This window comes from Siphateles boraxobius, unplaced genomic scaffold, assembly GCF_051911475.1.
Source record: "Siphateles boraxobius isolate OS27281-9 unplaced genomic scaffold, OSU_SipBor_1 66, whole genome shotgun sequence".
Classification (NCBI taxonomy): Eukaryota; Metazoa; Chordata; class Actinopteri; order Cypriniformes; family Leuciscidae; genus Siphateles; species Siphateles boraxobius.
In genome coordinates this window covers 5226976-5249304 of record NW_027509193.1, presented here as the reverse complement: position 1 = coordinate 5249304, position 22329 = coordinate 5226976, and the positions used below count along the sequence as shown (strand labels likewise).

Sequence of the window (22329 nt, the reverse complement as noted above, 5' to 3'; positions counted from 1 at the left end):
TGACAGGGTAGCAAGAGCTGTCTAAGAATAAATCTTCTGGCTGATTTATTTCGCTGACAAATCTGCATGTGGGACGCATTGAAACATGTGTGAAAACAGTGTGTTTTTGTGATAAAGTTTGTAACACTGTAGCTTCACACAATTCTTTGTGTGTCCTCTGTGCATTTTTTAAAGCAGTCATATCATAAGACATAAGTTTTTCAACATTTTCCTTGATCTTCTAAAAGATTGTTGTAACTTTCAAAACTAAAAACTGTCTCCCCAGTCTATTGGTTTCAGTTATTAATGCCAAACTGCAGAAGTGGATCGTTCTGAAATCAGTGGATTTCTGATGTAAGAAACTAAACACTGAATCTCCCTCATTTACTTGTCAGCAGCTCTTATTCTGTTTCAAAACTTGAGCTGACAGGATGAATTCTAAGTGGAAAATGCTCACAAAAATTAAATTATGACTGCTTTTGACACAAAGACACTGTAAGTAGGCATAAAAAATGCAGGAGAAAATAATAAATAATAAAAATGTATAACATTTTTACATTTCAATTTAGATTTAAGATATACATTTCAGACATTTTATTCATTTACGATGTTGACTCAGACTCTGTGTTTATAATGTAAACCGATTATAATTATTTAATGTTAAACATCCAACAAAAAGTGTTATTTGGGAACTGCATTTCAAATACAATTTTCATTGTTTAATTAAACCTGGCAAAACTGAGCAGTTCTTTCTCAGCACATTGTATTGCACATTAAGTACCTCATAAGGGAAAAAGAAATAGACTTTAGCTATGGTAAATAATGTAAATGTTGGAATTTTTATTAATTTGTGAATTGGCTTCAGGCAAACTAGTGTTTATTTTAATTCTGACAATGTAGTCTTCAAGAAATAACAGTGTTTTTGTGTAACTGAATAAATTATGTTAATTTTCCGTTTTTCTTGAAAAATATAAACATGGATTTTAGCATATATAGACTATCAGGCTAAATGCAAACAGTAACATTTGAGATGATGTTCCACTTTCTGAACAGGACAAATACATGTATGTGCATGTATTATGTTGTGGAAATTAAAGTTTATTCAGTTCTTCTTGTGAATAGGAATAAGGTAACTTACATTAAGCTATTGGTTGCATCTCTTATTATTCATACAATTTATGAAGGCTAATTTCGGAAAGGTCCTGTTAAGAATAATGAGGCTGGTAAGGACAAGTGGAATAACAATCACATACCATTATAACATTTACTGCATGCCATCATAATTATAAATTATATACATATAAATTAGAAATAGAGTCTACAGTGCAGCTTAATTTTATGTCACCACAAAATCATCATTAATGTATAGTGAATATTCAATATTTCCTCATAGTCAATTATATGTTATCTCAAATGTTACTTGAGGAAAATATTTTTAATATTTTAAAATATAAATTTTTTTTTCTTGGCAATCAGGTTGCCAATTTTTCTATACACAGGTTGTTCAAATTATAGCCATGTGGCACATGCATTTTGTTTCTTTATAAGTAATGTTGCCTGGTGAATTTTTTGCATTGTTTATGCATTTGTTCTCAATAGATGTTTTAAATATTTACAAAGTAAGTTGGCTTTAGAAATGTAAGATAATATTAAAAGTTAAGGGTTCAAAGCAGGCTATAATTGATTTTTTGGGAAAAAAAATCTCTTTTTGTGAAAATAAATCATGTTTTCTTTGCTGTTTTTTTGTTTCCTCTGTATTCGCTTCATATGTTGGATTTTTAAGTTTTTGTAATAAGGCTTACAAATCATATATCAAGGCTTAGATTTATTGGCCAATATATCAGTTATCAACTTCCACATATAAAGACTAGATTATCCTTTTGTCCAAAATTCGGTGTTATTGTTCTGATCTGCTTTTCCATCGGTTGCATGAGTAACACTGCTGCGGATAATCAGTTTCACCACTCTTTTGAGTGTTTCTCTTCCCATACGCCTCATAACTAAATAAACAGGCAGTGTGCAACAGTTAAGAGGTAGATGCCATTGACTCGCACAACAAAACGCACAATAACAACATGTAATATTAATCTCTCTCGCTCTCTTTCAGCTCACGTACCAATGATTATCCCACCGTCCACTATTATCCTCCATTGGCACGTGCACCAAAGGTGGCCGACCCCTGCGTTAAACCTTTGCTGTTCCCCAGGGAAGGGTCTGAGGCTTTTAGAAGTGCAATTTATTGTGGATTATGCAGAGGAATTATTGAGCCCCACTCCATAAAGGAAAGCTTAGTGACAAATGAGACACTGTCGGCTGGAGTGCCAATGTAAATTGCACCTCCAAAACAGAGCATGAGACCACGATGCTCGCTTATGGGAGAATTAGAGTAATACGTCTCCAGAAGCTTTATGTCAGGCTCAGTGTAAGAAACAGGGAGTGTTATTACTATTAAGGGAGCATGTGAGCCTGCCGTGTTAGGACACATTCATAGGCGGCGTCTGTAAGATGCACCACGCTTTATTACTCTTGATGTAAATGGCAGTACAACGAACCACGGTGTCAGAGTAGATTTATAGATCAATTATGGAGATCAGGAGCTAATTCAGGGCTACGCACCAGTCCACCATACCAGTCTGCTGAGCTTTAACTGAATCACCTTGCGCATTAGGCAGGATGAATACATTGGACACAGATAAAGCCCTCTGTCAAATTCGGTGGAAAGATTGAGGCTAACACACCCTCATTATTCAGTAATCCGATTCATAGGCGTCTGCTAATGAGGGATTTCTGACATGCATAACGACATCAACCTGAGCGGCCCAAATTGTCCTTTTACCAAATTTGCATCTCATTAAATTGAATTTACCGGTGACTGTCATAATTTGGTCTGGTAAAACAGGAGTTTGATGGTAAAGGGCATTGAACGATATGGAGACTTGCGGTGACGGAGGTGTGCTGGAGACAATGGTATTTCACGGCATGTCTCCGGATTTTAAAAAGGAAGAATCTGCCGATTATCTCCATTTGAGGGGTGATTACTTTAAAGGGGTCAAGAGGCTAATAAATGAATTACATCTCTGGAAGCTCGGTTCCCAGCTATGCACTAACGGCTCGGACGACTAATTGTAGGAATTTAATCTAGCGTTCCTGACCGGTCCGAGTGAACGATCCGGCTCTCTCTGCTTTCTAAGAGATGAAGCTGCTGTCATTATCCTTGCATTGTGCTTGCCTGAAAGCCGAATAACCACAAAATGCCAGACCGCCATTTACGAGATAAGCAGTAGCTAAGTTTACGCAGCGTTAATGTAGCCGCTGATAACCGCAAACAGGGAACCACAACGTTACTCAAAAGCAAACAATAAAGAAAAAAAAAGACAGATGAAGGAAATACACTAAGTTAATTGCTAAAGCTGATAGTGATGTTTATTTACATACACTGTTTACGTTAGCTCTGCGCTACATGAGTTATGCTAATGGAGTAGCAGTGCTTTTTAAAGGTCCGCTCTGAGTGTGAGGTTACCGAGGATGAATGTTTATGCTGAAAATAATATCAATGACCTGATTTACATACGCCTGTCACAGGTTTTTGCGCTGAAATATCCAGTTTTTTTTAACGTAAGAGCTTATTTTATGTGTGGTTTCCACTTCCAATTATGTTAGCTGTACAAAAACAGTCCGTTAGGCTATTATGATGTTGCAAAGCGGTATTTGTTATCATGTTATTTAAATAGTTGTACCGTTAATTGCACTTTGTTATTCTTCTAGTTACTTACCTATAGCTGCTAATGAAGTGTTGCACATTTACCGGATCTCTTTCTTTTGCATTGCAAAATAACATGGATAGTATAAATATATAACTTCAATGATGCAAGTGCTTAGCAAATTTGTCTCATATTTCCCTTTAGGCTAAGGTAAAAACATAATTAAGCCATACAATTCCCTTAATTGTTAATATAATATTTTCCATGTTGTATTTCACCATATGATTTTGCGACACAAATAGGCACTGTTTTTGCACTGCATCATTCTTCATTCGGCATCATTTCTTGCTTTATTTTTGTCAGACACGAGCTTGCTGTGTAGTGGGCAATTGCTTCTTGCCTCAAAATAAATGAACATACATTATCGAACGAAGCAGTGACTGGTTCTGAGCAACATGCAGCATGTGTAAAATAGATGTATGGCACGTCGTGCTAGATGAGTGAGTCTGCTAAGCAAATAGATAATAATGATCATAGTGATTATAGTAATGATCTAATGTAACTGGATAATTAGGTTATTATTTGCCTTGGATCAAGGCTGTCTCCAGATAAATAGATGTTCAAATGCACATCATTCATACATCTTCCTCTCTTAGTTTCTTTTTTTCTCTATCCATTTTATAGTGAAGAGGTCGTTCTTTTGTGGCTCATGAATCTTGAAGAACATAAAATGAGTTATGAACTCTCTTTTACACATCTTAATCATTATATAAAAAAGGTTTTCCACTATTAATATTCTTAATACATTAAATCATTGTATATGTGAATTGCATTTTTAATGTTTTTGGTTTTTTTTGCAAGTTTGAAATCGCTGGTGTTTCTGACGCCACAAACTATCTTGTAACCAATAAGGTCAACATCAACGTGTGGATCTCTGAGCTGGTGTGAGTGAGTGTAGGCGGGGCTAATTTGCATATATTGATATTACTGCGTATACTAAATGAGGCAAGGGGGTAGTTACATTCAAGCTATTTTAAGGCATGAAGAAAAAATTAAAGAGAAAAAACTTTTAAATATTTAATTTTGGTGATCAAAGATGAGTTTTAAGGGAAAAGATTACTGACTATAATTATTTTTTTCTTCCATTGAAACTTCTCTCTAGTGACATTTACTGGACTTCTCCAATCATTCGTTCGGTGTAAACCACGCCCCTTTCTTTAAATCAATTCCAAGCTCACATTCAAATCTTCCTCCATCCAATCAACAACTGGTCGATTGAAACCAGTCCCCGCCTTACATTTTTTCAATAATTTGTTTTGCTTGGATGAATGTCAGTACGCAAGAAAAGATCTGTCACTACTTCCATTTTATCGCAACTTTAAGAAGAAACTTTAATTTGCTCTCCTTTTAACGTCTAGAAACCATTGAGCTTTAAAGAGATTACATAAGTGATTTTTCTTTCCTATGGGATCCTCTGGATTTGAGCAAGAGCCTATCCTCCTATCTCTCTGTACTGGGAGAAATATTGCCATCCTCTTCACTGGAACAGCAACACTGATGATAATGGTGGATCAGATCAGAGCAAAAGGTCAGTCACTGCCCTAAGGCAAGCTCATAGTGAATGCCCACGCTGCACTGCTCCCCTCTCAACCAGCACAGCCTCCCAAGACCGCCTGCTGTACCTCTTTCTTTTGCTCTCTACCTCTCTCTCTCTCTCTCTCCCATCCGTCCTTTATCAGCTGGGACCGCGGGAGACCCATTGTACCGAGTGCAGACAGAGGCAAGATCAAAAGAGAGAGGTTGAAAGACAATTTTTTTCTTATTAACAGCTACAAAAGCGAGGGGAAAAAATAGAGACGGTGGAGCCTCCCAGGAGGGGAGCATTTTTTGACCATTAGTAACATGCAGACAGCAGGAGGAAGGGCTCTGTGCATACTTCCATGTTTGTTTTCCCTTTTTTACCTCCCGGACTTTGATGCTTTGACCTGCCTGCACGGGAGTGGGCTGTTTTTTCACATGAGAAGAGAGTGGCCGATTTTATTGGTCACTCTCTTCTCTCATGCCAGTGGCTGTGGGTTTTAGCTGTGCCACAGGAGAGGAGGGTAAATATCAGAGAAGGTCATGGGGAGGAGAGAGGGAGGATGGAGTGATGGCTGGAATAAACGAAGGAGAGAGTAGGAAGAGAGTTCGGAATAGATGGGAGCTGGAAGGGATCAAAAAATGTGCGAAGGGCTGCCAAACTTGACTTTCGACGGGTATTGCAAGAACCCAAAATCAAAATTAATGATCTTTAAAGAACCCCTTAAGTCATTTTGATGATTCATCTTGTACTCAGGGCCATTAGTAAAAAAAAATAAAAAATAATGTCCAATTAAAAGCTCTAGATTGAGAATGTCCTGCCCCCTCATACCACCTGCTTGAATAGCTTTAGCAATCAGCAAATCATGGTTCACATAGATTTACGTTGTTGTTCAAACGTTTGGGATCAGTATGATTTTTCTTTTTTTAATTGATGAAACATGCCACTTACTTGTTCAATTGTAATTTATTCCTGTGATGTACTGATAAAATGTTTGTTCAAATACATGAAAATGAACATGTGGTTCCCAGACCGACGACTCAATGAGACTAGGTCTTGACGGTAGCCAGGCTAGATTATAGCACTTAAACACGGACAAATATTTTCATGATATATCCCCTTTAAATTGTAATGATATTTCACAATATTACTATTACTGTATTTTTAATCAAATAAATGCAGCCTTGTTGAGCAGAAGAGACTTTTCTCAAAGGCATTCAAAAATCAAATGTCAATGTCTAATTATGCATGATTCATCAGAACAAACTTTTTTTTTCAAACAGCTTTTTCTGCCTTTAAATTGATTTTCTTTTCTGATGTAACCAAGGCAGTGCAGGAAAGTAAATAACAAAAATATATTATTTATCTATTTTCAATTATCCAAAATCAAGTGCTGCCTTACATTATTTCCAAGTGAATATTCTGTTTTACTTAGAAGTTTGTCCAAGTATGAAAGTTAAATAGGTTGCAAGCTTGGCTCAACCTCGGGTTGCCATACACAGTGATTGTATCTGAACAATCTGTTACATTAGTGTCTGTGTGTAGTTGTTTGACCTACATTGTGGGACCAAAATTGGCCAAACACTTTCCCACATGAGGAGGAAAGCTCAGAAAGTTTTCTGTGAGGGTTACATTTAAGGGTTATTTAGGGTTATGGGATAGTAAATATCATTAGCTAAGTATTAAAATCATTTGGAGTATCTGTGTGTGTGTGTGTGTGTGTGTGTGTGTGTGTGTGTGTGTGTGTGTGTGTGTGTGTGTGTGTGTGTGTGTGTGTGTGTGTGTGTGTGTGTGTGTGTGTGTGTGTGTGTGTGTGTGCGTGCGCACGTGCGTGTGTGCGTGTGCGCGCGTGCGTGTGTGTGGACATCCCTGTTTTTATTTTATTCTTCAATTTTTTTATTATTGGCAATCTATTTTTCACATCTATGACTAGGGAAGATCAATGAAAAGAGTGGGCAGAGGGTTATGAGGATCAAAGCAAATCCCCATGAAGAGACACAACAACACACACACACATGTTCTCCTCCCAATAAACACGTAGTACGGTCCGTCTGTTCTTTCTGAACGCACAGCAGGGGCAGCATTAGCTCTAATAATTCAATGCATTTCTGTCGTTTTTTCCTTTCAGCCCTGAAGGAAGAGCAGCCTCCAAGAACAAATGAAAGAAACTTCCAGACTGTGATTTATTTCATTAGGCAAATGAGATGTGTGAGCCCTCTGGCAGTACTGACTCGAAAACTCTCTCTCTCTCTCTCTCTCTCTCTCTCTCTCTCTCTCTCTCTCTCTCTCTCTCTCTCTCTCTCTCTCTCTCTCTCTCTCTCTCTCTCTCTCTCTCTCTCTCTCTCTCTCTCTCTCTCTCTCTCTCTCTCTCTCTCTCTCTGAGCCTCCTTATACCTTTGCATTTCTCTCTCGTCTAAACCTGCACAGAATTGCCGCTCTTGGTGTTTGCATGGTGCATGTCCTGCGGAGGGCCGTACATTCACATCCATGCATATGTAGCACGTCACGTCCAATCAAGCTCTGGAATGACTGGAACTGAAGTGTTTGCCAGGGAACAGCTGTTGCCGTGTTAGTTCAGAACAAAATGGCCGCCATTCAGCTCTAGCCGTCTAACTGTACCTGACCGATGTCAAGTGTGCACCGAGAGCTCCTCTCAATTATTTTGACTAAGTGTGATATGAAATAGGCTGTGTGGAGCCAGAAAACATGGATCAGGTCGGAGCAACAGTGGGCATCTGGCTTCAACAGACTAACTATATTTACAGTTTACCTGGATGAGAAAACTGACACATTTTTGAATGTAGCACCATGTAAAATTGATCTTTCATAGTTAGAAGAGTTGGTTTTCACGTAATCGCATAGAGTATGTTTTGGGCCTCAGTCCAAACAATTCATTTGCATTCGCGGAACATCATATGTTTCGCTTTTGTTTATTTGGTTACTACTGAATTATTGGTAAACAACAACACCAGGGAAGATATGTTGACATATTAGCACAAAACAAAACCGCCCTTCAGGTCTAGCCATCTAACTCCACCTGACCGCCGCCAGGTTTGCTCTTCTCAGTTATTATTATTTGGTTATTATTTGGAATAAGTGTGATATAAAATGGGCAACAAAGAAGCACCAACGGGGCACCTACTGCTTTTCTATTTAACTCAGATTATCTTCAAATAATTTCTCCACAATTACAATAGTCAACCTAAAAGAGTAAATTGACCGTAGGCAGGGACAGATTACACTAATAGCTGGTAATGGATTGCATTTGGACACATTTTAGAATGTAACGACTTGTGTGAAAAATCAAGATTGCTTATCTTTTGCATGTTTCTGGCTTCAGTTTGAAAAAAATCATTTGAGTTCATATAGCAGCATATGTTTTTGTTTGTTTGTTACTACTAAATGATTGGCAAACAGCAACACAGAATAGTTGTATTGGACAGGGAACAGCTGTTGCCATGTTAGTTCAAGAACAAAATGGCCGCCATTCAGCTCTAGTCATCTAACTAACCTGACTGCCGCCAAGTGTGCACCTAGAGCTCCTCTCAGTTATTTTGACTAAGAGTGATATAAAAACAGAAAACAGAACCAGAAAACATGTATGTATGTTGGAGCAATAGTGGGTAACTCGTCTTGACAGAATGGAAAGAATTACAGAAAAAACCTACTGTATCTCTATTTTACCCAGATTCTTTTCAAACGACTGGTCAACCATGACAAACATCGACCTAAAAGAGTAAATTGACCATAGACTGGAATGGGTTACTCTAATACCTGGTAATGAGTTTATATTCAAAAAGCATGTTTTGCTTTTGCCTACCTGGTTACTACTGAATTATTGGCAAACATGACACAAGGAAACACATTTTGACATCTTAGCACAGAACAAAATGGCCGCCCTTCAGCTCTAGCACTTCTAACTCCACCTGACCACCGCCAAGTGTGCGACAAGAGCTCCACTCAATTAGGTTGAATAAGTGCGACATGAAATGGGCCGTGCAGAGCCAGAAAACATGGATCCGGTTGGAGCAAAAGAAGGCATCTCGCTTTGACAGAATTACTGGCCACTACTGTTTTTTTTAGTTTTTTTTTTATTGAGCCACAGAAGGGATAGGCCGACAGTAAGAATTTAGGTTCTGCTATTAGTATTGATCCCTCTTTCTCATTTGTCTCTCTGGTTCTCTTCTCACCAGGTTCTCCATCAGCGAGAGGGCGTGAGGGAAGGAGTGCCCCACATTCAAGCGCCCGCTGACCGCACTCCCCCCACCACCCTTCGCTCCGTCCACAGCATGGCTGTCTCTCTCTGGATCCTCTTCACGTGCACCATCGCCCTGAGCAACATCAGCCCCTCTGCACAGGGTTGGTACTCTACCTATTTCTCTTCAGATTTGCACAACGAGCCGCTGAATTTGTTTTTGCTGGAATTTCTAATGTAGTTTCAGATATGGTGCATTTACATAAAACAAGACAAGTACAATGAATACATTTTCTGTTACAATTGAAGTAAACTCTGTACTCAAGGGGGCCGTCGAGAAGCCTACTATTGTCTTTGCCATTAAGACAGATATGTTACTATTGAGGTAAAGATTCTTTAAAAAATCGGCTGCGTTTAACACTTTAAGACAACTTCCCTAAGCACTTCCCCTCAGAGGAATCCCTGCCTCCATTTTGAAGTGCATTTTATAAACTGATATTGAATCTTAAATTCCAAATAAACCTTTTAGTCTTTGCTAAACAGACACTTCACTTAACATTATTTGTAGCATACCTTTTAATAATCCCAATAAGGCTTTGTTACGTTTAATAAGTCTGAGCTTTCAAATTCTGCCAGTGTGGATGCATGTGAGTTGACCGTGTGTGTGGTGGATAAAGGGACCCATGTGGCAGTAAAGCTGGTGTGGATACGATGGGCCTTAGGTCTGTGGACGGGGGGTTTAGCAGGGGTCTGTCCAGCTAGCGCCCTTCCACTCCGACACCACCGCACCATCTGCCGCTCTGTGGGGCCCGTGCCAGGCCTAGAGAGCAGGGAAGCGTGCAGCGTTTGCTTGTCCAGGTGTATTTAGTGGCCGCTGTATTTCCTGTGTTTAATTTGCCTGGTTCTGCTGCTGTGAATTGATGTGATGTACTCAGTGTTCCATTGGACACGTTTTGGCCCCGAGCACGGAGCGGCTTCATCAATGTGTTGTACGTGTGTGTGTGCATGAGTGCCTCCAGCTGTCTCTGTGACCTGGCTCTGGATTAATAATGCATTAATAATCAATTGAGTGTTATCAAGGTTGTGCTGCTAGCGCAGGCAATTTGGAGAAATAAGGAAGCCTTCGTTCCTCTATGGGCTCATTGATCGCCTTGTGTTGCCATTAAAGCGTGCCACAAATAACACATACTCACACAGCGCACATAATTCTGTTTCTCACTTCTGCTGTTCTTGCTGCCTTTGTGTGCGTGTATGCGTGTGTGTGTGTTTGTTTGTACGTGTGTGTGTGTGTGTGTGTACGTGTGTGTGTTTGTGGATGGATGCATATACTGTGTTTATAAGGGAGACTGAGGCTAGTTGTAACAATTTTATTTGTTACAACTCCTCCCCCCCCCCCACCCCGCCACACACACACACACAGAGAGAGAGAGAGAGAGAGAGAGAGAGAGAGAGAGAGAGAGAGAGAGAGAGAGAAAGAGAGAGTGAGAGAGAGAGAAAGAGAGAGAGAGAGAGACTATAAATATATACATTTCTTATGTTACAACAGGTTCCCATTTCAAATAAATGGGAATTGAACTTTCTATTCCTTAAAGAATCTGAAAAAAAATGTATCACAGTTTCAACAAAAATATTAAGCAGCACTATTAAAAACACTATTTTCAACATTGATAATTATACGGAATGTTTCTTGATCATCAAATAATTTAGAATGCTTTCTGAAGGATCATGTGACACTGAAGACTGGAGTAATGAGCTTAAATTCAGCTTTAACATCACGTGAATAAGAATTTTATAATATATTTTAAATTGTAATTATTTTTTCACAATGTTAATGTTTTACTGTCTTGGTGAGCACGAGAGATTTCTTTAAAATAATTATAATAATAATAAAATGAAATAAAATGAAAAAAATCTTACAGCCCCAAGTTGTGAATAGTATAGATTTAGAAAATCAATAAATATTTACACATTTCGGTTTTGTCTCATTGGTACAAGTACTTATTTTAATTCGGAGCAGATACAATTTTATTTGACCTCCTGAGATTTACAGTCAACATTTTTTGTATGTTAAACACATCTTCCACTGAACACTCTTTTTTTTTTTTTTTTTTTTTTTTTTATATACTTGTGGAGTTCATGCACCTCAAGTGCTGTTTACAGTAAAGTAAAAAATGAAAGAAATACTAATATATTATGAATTTCATTTTAATTTGTCAAATTGTTATGATGAAAATATAATTTGTGATAAAAAAAAACAAGTCTTAGACTTTCTGACCCTACTGTATATGTAGTTGATAAATACACATATATAGTTTTTTTTAATTACTGTTTACTTAAATAATTGTATTTATTTGGTTAAAACGGGTAATTAAATTGGGTGTTAATAAGAGCCTGTCCCTTATTTAAAAAATCAACACACACTCTAAATAATGGACTTAATCGAAACTTGAGTTAGTTGACTGCAAATGAGTGTTTTCTTATTAGATTATTTTTCTCGTTTTTGTTTTGTTTGTTTGTTTGTCCCCTCACTTTTTTACAGAATATTTGATCTGTCACTTTGTATGACAGTTTCAGGTTTCAGCCAATAGGGAAATGTGACAAATTAGATTTGAAATGCTAAGCAAAAAATGAGTATAGCCCTCAAATGCATACAATACAGTTACATGATTTTTATGTTTAGATTTTTTCCCCCTCCAGCTTCCAGTGTTTAAATGTCAAAACTAATAATCATAAATTGCTCATAGGCATGCTTGTGGGACTACGTGTGTGTGCGTGTGTGTGTGTGTGTGTGTGTGTGTGTGTGTGTGTGTGTGTGTGTGTGTGTGTGTGTGTGTGTGTGTGTGTGTGTGTGTGTGTGTGTGTGTGTGTGTGTGTGTGTGTGTGTGTGTGTGTGTGTGCATGTGTGTGCGTGTGTGTGTGTTTGGATTTATATATGGTCTAATTTCTTCCTTTGGTCTAACACCGTCTGCGACACTAACAGCTCACTCAGACATTCTCCAGTGTGTCTCATATTTTTACTCAATCTAATACTCTGACGCCTCCATATGACACTCTCACATCTCGCACAAAATCACTTCTCAGTCTGACGCTCACCCCTTGATCACACACTCTTGAATCACAGTGGAATTTTCCCACTCTGTAGCCTAGTATTGTCACTCTTCACTCTAATGCTCACTCATTTGTCAAATATTCTCCCTCGAAGACTTCATTTATGGCTTTTCGTTTGAGTGAGACCTTGAGATGTTGAGTGACACAAATTAATGTTGAACATCGCTCACCTTTGCGTGGATGGTTTTATTCCGCTCTGAAATGTCGTTGGGTAAGCAGCACTGCCGGTGATTGTCGGACCCTGTGATTGGTTCGCTGAGAGGACAGATTTTCTATGTACTTTCGAACAGGGTAATCAGTTTGAAGTCAACACAAAGTGCTGTTTGCGGCTCATTTTACTTCTGAAATCTGATGTGCTTCTGAGTGAATCCGGATGTTCAACAACAAAAAATATAGCGTTAAACTACAAATCCTTCAGTTATTTATTTGATGGTCTGTGAGCTAAATGCTGCTGAAGACCTTTTGTTAAATCCACAGAAATGGTGACGGGCCGGTAACCACTAAAGTCCTGACAGAAACATTTGCCTAGTATTTTTTGCCTAGCTGCCTATTATAGATGTCACAATGGATTTATTGATATAGTAGTAGTGCTCAAGTATCACCCCCCGTGGCTTTTCCACCATCCACGCAAGAAACATAAATTAGACTTGGTTCTCTAAAACCACAGTTCAAAAGAATTATTTCTCAGATTTGTACTTTTTAAAGCTGCTTTGTCATGTTTGATGCTAAAATGCAAAAATTGCATTTTATTATTGCATATATATATATATATATATATATATATATATATATATATATATATATATATATATATATATATATATATATCACAAATATTGAATTATAATTACATTAGATGTTTTACCACTATTATTATAGTATTATCAATATTTTTTTACAGGGCTCTTAAAAGTAGACTTAAAAAGTATTAAAATATTATGTTTTACTGGTTATTTCAGCATGATCTCAAGACTAAAACATCTATTTTACGAGTTGGCAGTTACACGTGAATTGGTACGATTGGATTACTTCGAAAATATACATTTTTAAAAAAGGATTTCACTTTGTTTTGATGGCCCCTTTAAACACATTCTGTTGATTATAAGTAATGTTGCACCTTCATGTCCACTAACTCTCATTAGAGTGTTAGTAGCTATTAGTAGAATGGTAGGGTTAGAATAAGTTGACATGTAGTTGTAAAGTCACTTATAGTCAGTATAAAGTTTGCAGATATTAAGCAGACAGTCTACTAATACTCTAATGAGAGTTAGTTGACATGTAGTTGCAAAAATTTTAAAAGCATACAAGTTTTCCACAAAAAAAAAAAATCCTTTGACTTTGTTGTCGAGACTCGAGAGTTGCATTAATGTCTCGTCTGGAGCATGTCTCAGATTCAGCCAGCAGACTCTCAAAGACACACAGACACACACCTCTTGTAAACAGACAGCCAAAGTAGCCCTTCCTGTGCTGCTTGTAAATGTGCAGATAGGCTGTGAAACAACATTAGTCCTCTTTAATGGGCTGGTGTATTGACCACTCATGGTGCATGATGAAGTCTTGACATAGCTGTTTCATTTAGTGTGTGTGTGTGTGTGTGTGTGTGTGTGTGTGTGTGTGTGTGTGTGTGTGTGTGTGTGTGTGTGTGTGTGTGTGTGTGTGTGTGTGTGTGTGTGTGTGTGTGTGTGTGTGTGTGTGTGTGTGTGTGTGTGCGTGTGTGTGTGCCTACTCTGACTGCTACAATCTGTCCTCATCTTACACACACTTAAATCCTCACTTCATGGTTGCTCTTGTGGAAAGACCTGCGGTCCTGTAGTGCGCGCATGCACACTTTTTTTCTCTTTCTTTCTCTTTTTCCTCCTCTTCTTGAGTTCTCATTCAGCTCTAGAGGACCAGCTGTTTTGCCTTATTTTTCTCCGAGCTCTTTCCAGCCTGAATGTTTAATGAGAGAGGAATTTGTTTGGGCTGCATGGATGCAGCATTCATGGGCTTTTGAAGCAGTCAGGGTTGAATTCATGCATTTATTGGCTGATTTTAATGCATAAATAAAGCCAGAGCTCTGGTGCTTAATCAGAGCCGAGATGCGGTTTAAATGGGAGTCTTACTGTTTGCTCAAAGTGTTATATTATTTATTTTTAAATCTGTGATTTTAACTTTTAGGGGGATGCTGTAGCCTGGCATACCAGACACACATCAAGATGTTAAGTCTGGGAACTCTCCATTGGCATGCCGCAATCCGAGGGGCGGGATAAACGTTTGTCTTTCAAATTCCCTCTGCACACAATAGGATAGCGCTACAACCAACCAGAGCAACGAAGAAGGTGACGTAGTCTGAGCGACGGAGTCAGAGTCAGAGCAAAGCCGTTCTTTGTTTTTGTTTCAAAGAAAGTTTAACTTCAAATCCTCCAGAGTCGTGGCCAAAGCGGAATCGAAAGGACCGTTGTTCGCCAGAAGTAGCAGCCATTCTTTGTTTTCAAGTAGCAGTGAACCGTCGCAACTCTGTCATCAGTATGTTAAGCCCGTCTCTATACACGATCTGATTGGCCTGACCAGCTCGAAAGTCAACGGAGAGTTGCTAGACCACACTGGCTGCATAATAATTTTTGCTGCCGCTAGGGTGCATCTAGATTTCTAGGCTAGTGATGCTGTTGATCCACACCACTCTTTAGAATATTTAGCTACAGCATATGCACCACTCTTTCTTTCTCTTCCTCTTGTTTTCTAATGCCTTCCATCTTATCACATTTACATTTTGTTGTATTTTTAGTTTTTTCCCTCATCCCGCCTAGTGTTGTCTGTCCTCTTCTTGTCTTGTTTCCTCGTTCCTTCTGTACATCATCTCACCTCATCTAATGTCTCTTATTTCCTCTCCTTGTTTTGTGTCTTTTTGTATTCTCTTCTCCTCTCCGTTCTCCTCTCCTCTGCTGTTGTTTCTCCTATCCTCTCCTCCCATTTCTTTCCTCCTGTACTCTCCTCTCATTTCTCCTCTCCTCTCCTCTCGTTTCTCGTCTCTTCTCTTTTCCTCTCTTCTCTTCTCTTCTCTTCTCTTCTCTTCTCTTCTCTTCTCTTCTCTTCTCTTCTCCTCTCCTCTCGTTTCTCGTCTCTTCTCTTTTCCTCTCTCCTCTTCTCTTCTCTTCTCTTCTCTTCTCCTCTCCTCTCTTCTCCTCTCCTCTCCTCTCGTTTCTCCTCTCCTCTCGTTTCTCCTCACCTCTCGTTTCTCCTCTCCTCTCGTTTCTCCTCTCTTCTCTTTTCCTCTCCTCTCCTCTCTTCTCTTCTCATTTCTCTTCTCCTCTCCTCTCCTTTCTCTTCTCCTCTCCTCTCCTCTCCTCTCATTTCTCATCTCATTTCTCCTCTTTTTTCTCCGCTCCTATATTCTCTTATCCTCTCTTCTCTTCTCTTCTCTTCTCTTCTCTTCTCTTCTCTTCTCTTCTCTTCTCTTCTATTCTCTTCTCCTCTCCTTTCCTCTCGTTTCTTGTCTCTTATTTTCCTCTCCTCTCTTCTCTTCTCCTCTCTTCTCCTCTCCTCTCCTCTTTTCTCCTCTCTTCTCCTCTCCTCTCCTCTCGTTTCTACTCTCCTCTCGTTTCTCCTCTCTTCTCTTTTCCTCTCCTCTCTTCTCTTCTCATTTCTCTTCTCCTCTCCTCTCTTCTCGTTTCTCTTCTCCTCTCCTCTCGTTTCTCCTCTCTTCTCCTCTCCCCTCCTCTCTTCTCCTCTCCTCTCGTTTCTCCTCTCCTCTCTTCTCCTCTCCTCTTGTTTCTCCTCTCCTCTTGTTTCTCCTCTCTTCTCGTTTCTTCTCTCTCCTCTCCTCTCTCCTATCTTCTCCTCTCCTCTCCTCTCGTTTCTTCTCTCCTCTCCTCTCGTTTCTTCTCTCTTCTCCTCTCCTCTCTTCTCGTTTCTCCTCTCTTCTCTTCTCCTCCCATCTTATTTCCCTCTCTTCTCTTCTCCCTTCTAGCTAGTTTTTCCTTTTCTTTTCTCTCCTCTCGTCTCCTCATTTTTCTCTTTTTCTCTACTCTCCTCTGTTCTCCTCTCCTCTTCTCTCCTTTATTTTTTTCACTCCTGTCCTCTTCTCTCGTTTCTCCTCTCCTTTTTTCTCCTCTTCTCTCCTCTTCTCTTGTTGCTCCTCTATTCTCCTCTCCTTTCCTCTCGTTTCTCCTCTCCTCTCTTCTTCTCTCCTCTCATCTCCTCACGTTTCTCCTCTCCCCTCTTCTTGTTTCTCATCTCATCTCCTCTCCTCTCTCCTCTCTTCTCCTCTCCTCTCGTTTCTTCTCTCCTCTCCTCTCGTGTCTCCTCTCCTCTCTTCTTGTTTCTCCTCTCTTCTCCTCTCCTCTCATTTCTCCTCTTTTCTCTTCTCTTCTCTTCTCCTCTCCTCTCCTCTTCTAGCTAATTTTTCCTTTTCTTTTCTTTTCTCTCCTCTCCTCCTCTCGTCTCCTAATTTTTCTCTTTTCTCTCCTCTCCTATCAGTACTCCTCTTCTCTCCTTTATTTTTTTCACTCCTGTCCTCTCTTCTTGTTTCTTCTCTCCTTTTTTCTCCTCTTCTCTTCTCTCCTCTTCTCTTCTCACCTCTCCTCTCATTGCACCTCTCCTCTCCTCTCCTTGTTTCTCCTCTCCTCTCTTCTCCTCTCCCATGGCTGTTGGTGGTGCCATGTTCTTCAAAGCGTGAGCTGAGAGCAGTAGATCACAGACAGGTCTCTGCGAGTGAAAGGTTAATGGATGGCCTTTGAATATATATTGGGAGTGTGGGAGGAGGGGGAGGGAGCGAGAATGGCGGCGGTGTGTTCTTTCAAATGGGCCTTTGAAGATGCTGCTCTCTCCTGTCTGTGTGTCTATGTGTGTGTGTGTGTCTGTGTCTCCACTGATGAGAGACAGAGGCCATGTCTGAAGCCCTGCATTATCTGCTGTCTGGTCTGGCACATTTTCTTTTATTCATTTTGTGTGTGTGTGTGTGTGTGTGTGTGTGTGTGTGTGTGTGTGTGTGTGTGTGTGTGTGTGTGTGTGTGTGTGTGTGTGTGTGTGTGTGTGTGTGTGTGTGTGTGTGTGTGTGTGTGCTGTGGAATGGGCATTATGGAGACATCTGGTTTTCACACCGGTGTGTGATTGTGTCATCACTTTGTTCTGGTATGTACTGATGTTGCATTTAGATGTGTACTTGTGTCATTGTGTGTGTGTGTGTGTGTGTGTGTGTGTGTGTGTGTGTGTGTGTGTGTGTGTGTGTGTGTGTGTGTGTGTGTGTGTGTGTGTGTGTGTGTGTGTGTGTGTGCGTGCGTGCGTGCATGCGTGTGTGTGTGTGTGTGTGTGTGTGTGTGTGTGTGTGTGTGTGTGTGTGTGCTTGCACGCCTATTCCCTACCACCATCTAATAATTATCAGCAGTAGCCAAAGGCAGACAGAGAGACTGATGGGGCAGAAAGCATATAGAAAGAGAAAAACTAGAAAATACATAAATGTGACCAAATGAGGGGACATAAAAGCTATTTGGGACAGGAGTAAACAAGAGATGTTTTTGTGAACACACACGCATCGCCAAGATTGTATGTGCAAGAGTGCATTTTCTGATGCATTTTCTTTTTTAACTTGATAGGTGCAGTAAGTAATAGGTTTTATGCCTAAATAAATAAATAATAGGCTACTTTTGATAGAGACATTTCAAATTATGTACACTCTCATAAGATGATGACTAGAGTCATATCAGTGGCCTAGAAAAGATGCTTTATATAAGGCAGGGTTGATCGCATGGCTGTTGGATGCTACTGAGTTTATTTATGTAACCCTCTATCAGACATTTTTGGTTTTGGAATAAACTAGTTATGAGTGAAAAGTGCATAGGATATTTTTACAATGGCATTGGTACTAGAAAAACTCCACAGCGATTCAGTATAAAACCTAAGACCACCATTATACTTTGTGCAAAAAAAACGTTTTGCTATGTCATATTTGTGTACAAATACCGGATGAAAATATCTCACACAGCATCAAAGAACCCTGCAAATCCAATGATTTCAAATGGGAATGGTGCTTCACAATTCACAGAGATTTGTGAAAGTAACATAACTTTCATCTAGTAGTATTCACATCTGGGTGTTATTAGCCACATTCAAACGACTGCTTACTGATTCTGCATTCAATCGGTTGAATTTTGTTTTACAATTTATTTTACAATTTATTTTCTTAGCAAAGTAAAGATTTTGATCACTCCCCCCAAAATAGGAGAAAGAACATAGACATTTCTAAAAGCCATTGCTCAAAATTAATCTTATATAGACTCCCTTAAAAGAGCAAATTTATATCATGAATGTAATAAAAACTGCTGAACGTCATTCAGACAACAGACAGAGAATGTTTTACAAATGACTTACAGATTTCACTCTACATCAATAGCATCTACAGATGAAAATGCAAGTGTCGAATAGGCATCGTGGCATTGTTGCAGCTACTTTTACTTTCAGGGTTAGAGAGTTGAAAAACAACTCTATTTAAAGACGGAGATTTGATGGATCCAACTTTATTTCTCCTTGACTTACACACTTCACTCTCCCCTCTTGGCCTACTTGCTCCCTCCCTCTCCTCTTTTTGATTAGGGAAGGCAGTATTGAGTTTCCATTTATATCCGTTTATAATGCGGCTGCCATTAGCTTATGACAGGCTGGACTAACCAAAGTCTCTGGTGGCATTAGGCCGCTGGTTTTATCCTTTGCCCTATGAAGTAGTTTTATTACCTCTACGCAAATGAAATCACGGGACTCAGAGACTGTAGCGTGCCCTGAATTACTCTTTCTCTCTCTCACTGGCTATATTTCACAATATGGGGGTGGAAAAAAAAAAACACTGAGGCACTGGTCTTAGGAAGTCTTTAAGCTCAAGGTGAGACATTGTTTGAGGTAAATGTATTTGAACACAAGCTTAGTTCAGTAAAGTGTGTTGCGTCAGTCATGTTGCGCGAGTCACATCCTGTCCTCAACGGGAAATGCATGACGCCCTGTGTGGTCGTCCCCTTCTCATTAGTCTCTCGCTCTGACCGAGTCTTAATCTTAATGCTAGCTTTTCCAGTCGTCGTTCTCTCTCGGCCTGGCCATGAGCCTGATGGAGGCTACAGAGACGCTGAGTGTGGGGTGTGATGTGTCGCGCCGGGAGAGGCGTGTGGTGTGATGTGGACACATGGGTGTGTGAGTGAGACGTGGGATGCAGTGCTGGGCTGTAATTGGGTTCGGTGCGGGTGGTTGTGATAGCCGGAGAGCTTGGGACGGACTGTAGAGAGAGAAACAGACGTCGATTGGGGAGGAGAGACACAAAGTGACCTTCAGCCTGGTAGCCAGGGACTTGCTAAGGTGCTTTCTAGCTCCGTCTCTTCACAAAAATATTTTCACCCTTTAGTCTGTCATGTGATTAACTGCTAAATTAGCTATAATTATAAACTGCTAAAGTCTGCTTTGACTGGCACTGAGCCAGAGATTAACGAGCCTAGCGCTCGGTTACCACGGTTACCATGAAGATCACAGTGATTTTGCGAAGACATGGTCCTGGATCAACATATTTTATTGATTCTGGAACAACATTCCTGTCCGAAAATGTAGTCCTAACCCTATCCCTACCTGTAAACCTAACCCTACCCATAACTTCGTCCTAAAATCAGAGGGAAATGATAGGTGAATAACACTGATGTAGAAGGACCTAACCCTGGTTGTAAACTTGTCCCTCAAATCTGATTGGTTAATTGTGAATGTTGTTCCAGGATCAACAAATATGTTGATGATTGGTGATGGGATTGTAGCTATTTCCCTCGCTAAAGCCATTGAAGGAATAGTTCACTTAAAAATCCATCAACTGTTTGGCTACCCATATTCTTCAAAATATCTTCTTTTGTGTTCAGCAGAAGACATACAGGTTTGAAACAACTTGAGGGTAAGTAAATGATGATAGAATTATCATTCATCTTGTACCTGGTACTTTTGTCAGATTTTCAAAAAAAATTAATTTTTTGCTTCAAATCAAAGTTTGTAGTGTTGTGATTCACGTCATAGCTGTCACGATCCAATTTACAAAAAGTGGAGAAGAGGACTCAAGTGCAGTAAAAGGATATTTATTAACAAATGAAAACAAAAACACAAAGCAAAAACCCACAAGGGGGAAAACATAATCAATGAAACATAAAACAGAACTGGACTAGAACAAACACTGACCAAGAACACGAAGACCATCACAAGGAACAGGGGTAACATAAGACAAAGATCCGACCAAGACAGCAAACAAGAAGAGACTTAAATAGGGAACAAATCAAGAGGGAACAGGTGGAAGAACTCAAACACTAATCAGGTAACGAGGGGGAGGGATCAAACAATGACAAGAGCACATGGCCCAACATAACAAAGACACCCATGTGCAATACGAGAAAGGACAGACACGTGACAATAGCTGATTGGCTTGGTTTGTGGCTTATAACTCTTTAAGAAGATCATATTAGATCCCTATGGGAGAAATTAATGGGAAAAAATACTTCCGGAACCAACGCTATTGTGGCTGTGAAGTATCATTTGACAAGCTTGATCTGTCACCATGGAAATATTAAGGTGATACATTCTAAAATAACAGTTGCCTTAAAAAAATATATTTCAAACGTACATGTGAAAGAGTTACATTGTTGTATAAACACCTGTCACAATAACTGTGCAGAAATGCTATCAAATCCATGGCAGTGCATGTTAAAAACATGTTAAGAAAAGATATTATTTAATAAATGCTAAAGACATGATGTGTGATTATGCATTGAGTTTGAGAGTCAAACTACATTTAAATTAGTAAAACTCAATTTAGATTGACAAACTTGATTAAATTCGTAGATCACTGATAGGCTTATGCTCAGTGATATTCAATTGCACAGTAATATAATGTCTTCAATTATATTCCTATAGGAAGCAATTACCGGTATATTGATGTATGATTAGTTGTATATTTTGAATTATTAATCAACATATAATTTAAGCAATTTGTAATTGACAGCCCTAATATTAATGTTTTACTAAAATACAGTTGTTTTAGTTACTGTAATCGCTACAGCCTTGGAATAGATAGTTACTGAATGCTCAACTGAAAGTAATGTTGTATACAAAAAAAATGTATTTGGCCATTTAAACAGACTTGCAAGAACTGCACTAATTAGAATTGTTTGGTCATATACAACTAATTTTAGAGAGGCCAAACTTGCTGACATGTGGGCACTGGTCCACTCTCTGAACTCTTCACATCACAGTGGTAGTGCTGGCGTGGCACCCATGCCGGCTCTAATGGTGCCGTTTCCAAAGCTTGAGCTCTGTGCTAATGAGCATCTGAGTGATTAAGTGGCGCATGGAGATGCACTGATAGAGGAAGAAGAAGAAGAAGCTGATGGCATCCACACTCAACCCTGCAGTATCTTTATCCCTCACAACCTTCTTCACTGTTAGAGCTCCTAATTGCTTAATCAATCATTGCTTCATTAATTGATAGGCAGCACTGATAATCAGGTATTTTAAGCTCAATTCAATTGATTGACTTGATTGATTTACAGCTTTTTGAGTTCACCGGCAGATTAATTATTAAGATTAATTAGTGGCAATCGTGCCTTGTCATAGAGCAAAGCATAGAGGACTCATGTGACAAATGAATGATCTAAGCGCTAATGTATCACACATCATTAGAAGACAATTGTATTCTATCTCTTTCTAATTCTTGTATGATTTTTTTATATATGTAAATGTTGTTTAATTTTTTCAATTAATATATATATACTAATTTAAATATATTA

At 39.2% G+C, this 22329-nt stretch overlaps 1 protein-coding gene across 2 annotated transcripts in view; it reads left to right on the top strand.

The window, feature by feature from the left end:
• Window positions 1–22329, top strand: part of adgrl1a (adhesion G protein-coupled receptor L1a) — a 174092-nt gene that overhangs the window by 74626 nt on the left and 77137 nt on the right. For both annotated transcript variants that reach the window (XM_077211749.1, XM_077211748.1), the window contains exon 2: window positions 9453–9618. In XM_077211749.1, coding sequence (XP_077067864.1) covers window positions 9549–9618 — 70 coding nt within the window. In that variant the 5' untranslated portion in view covers window positions 9453–9548. The remainder of the gene's footprint in view (window positions 1–9452; window positions 9619–22329) is intronic.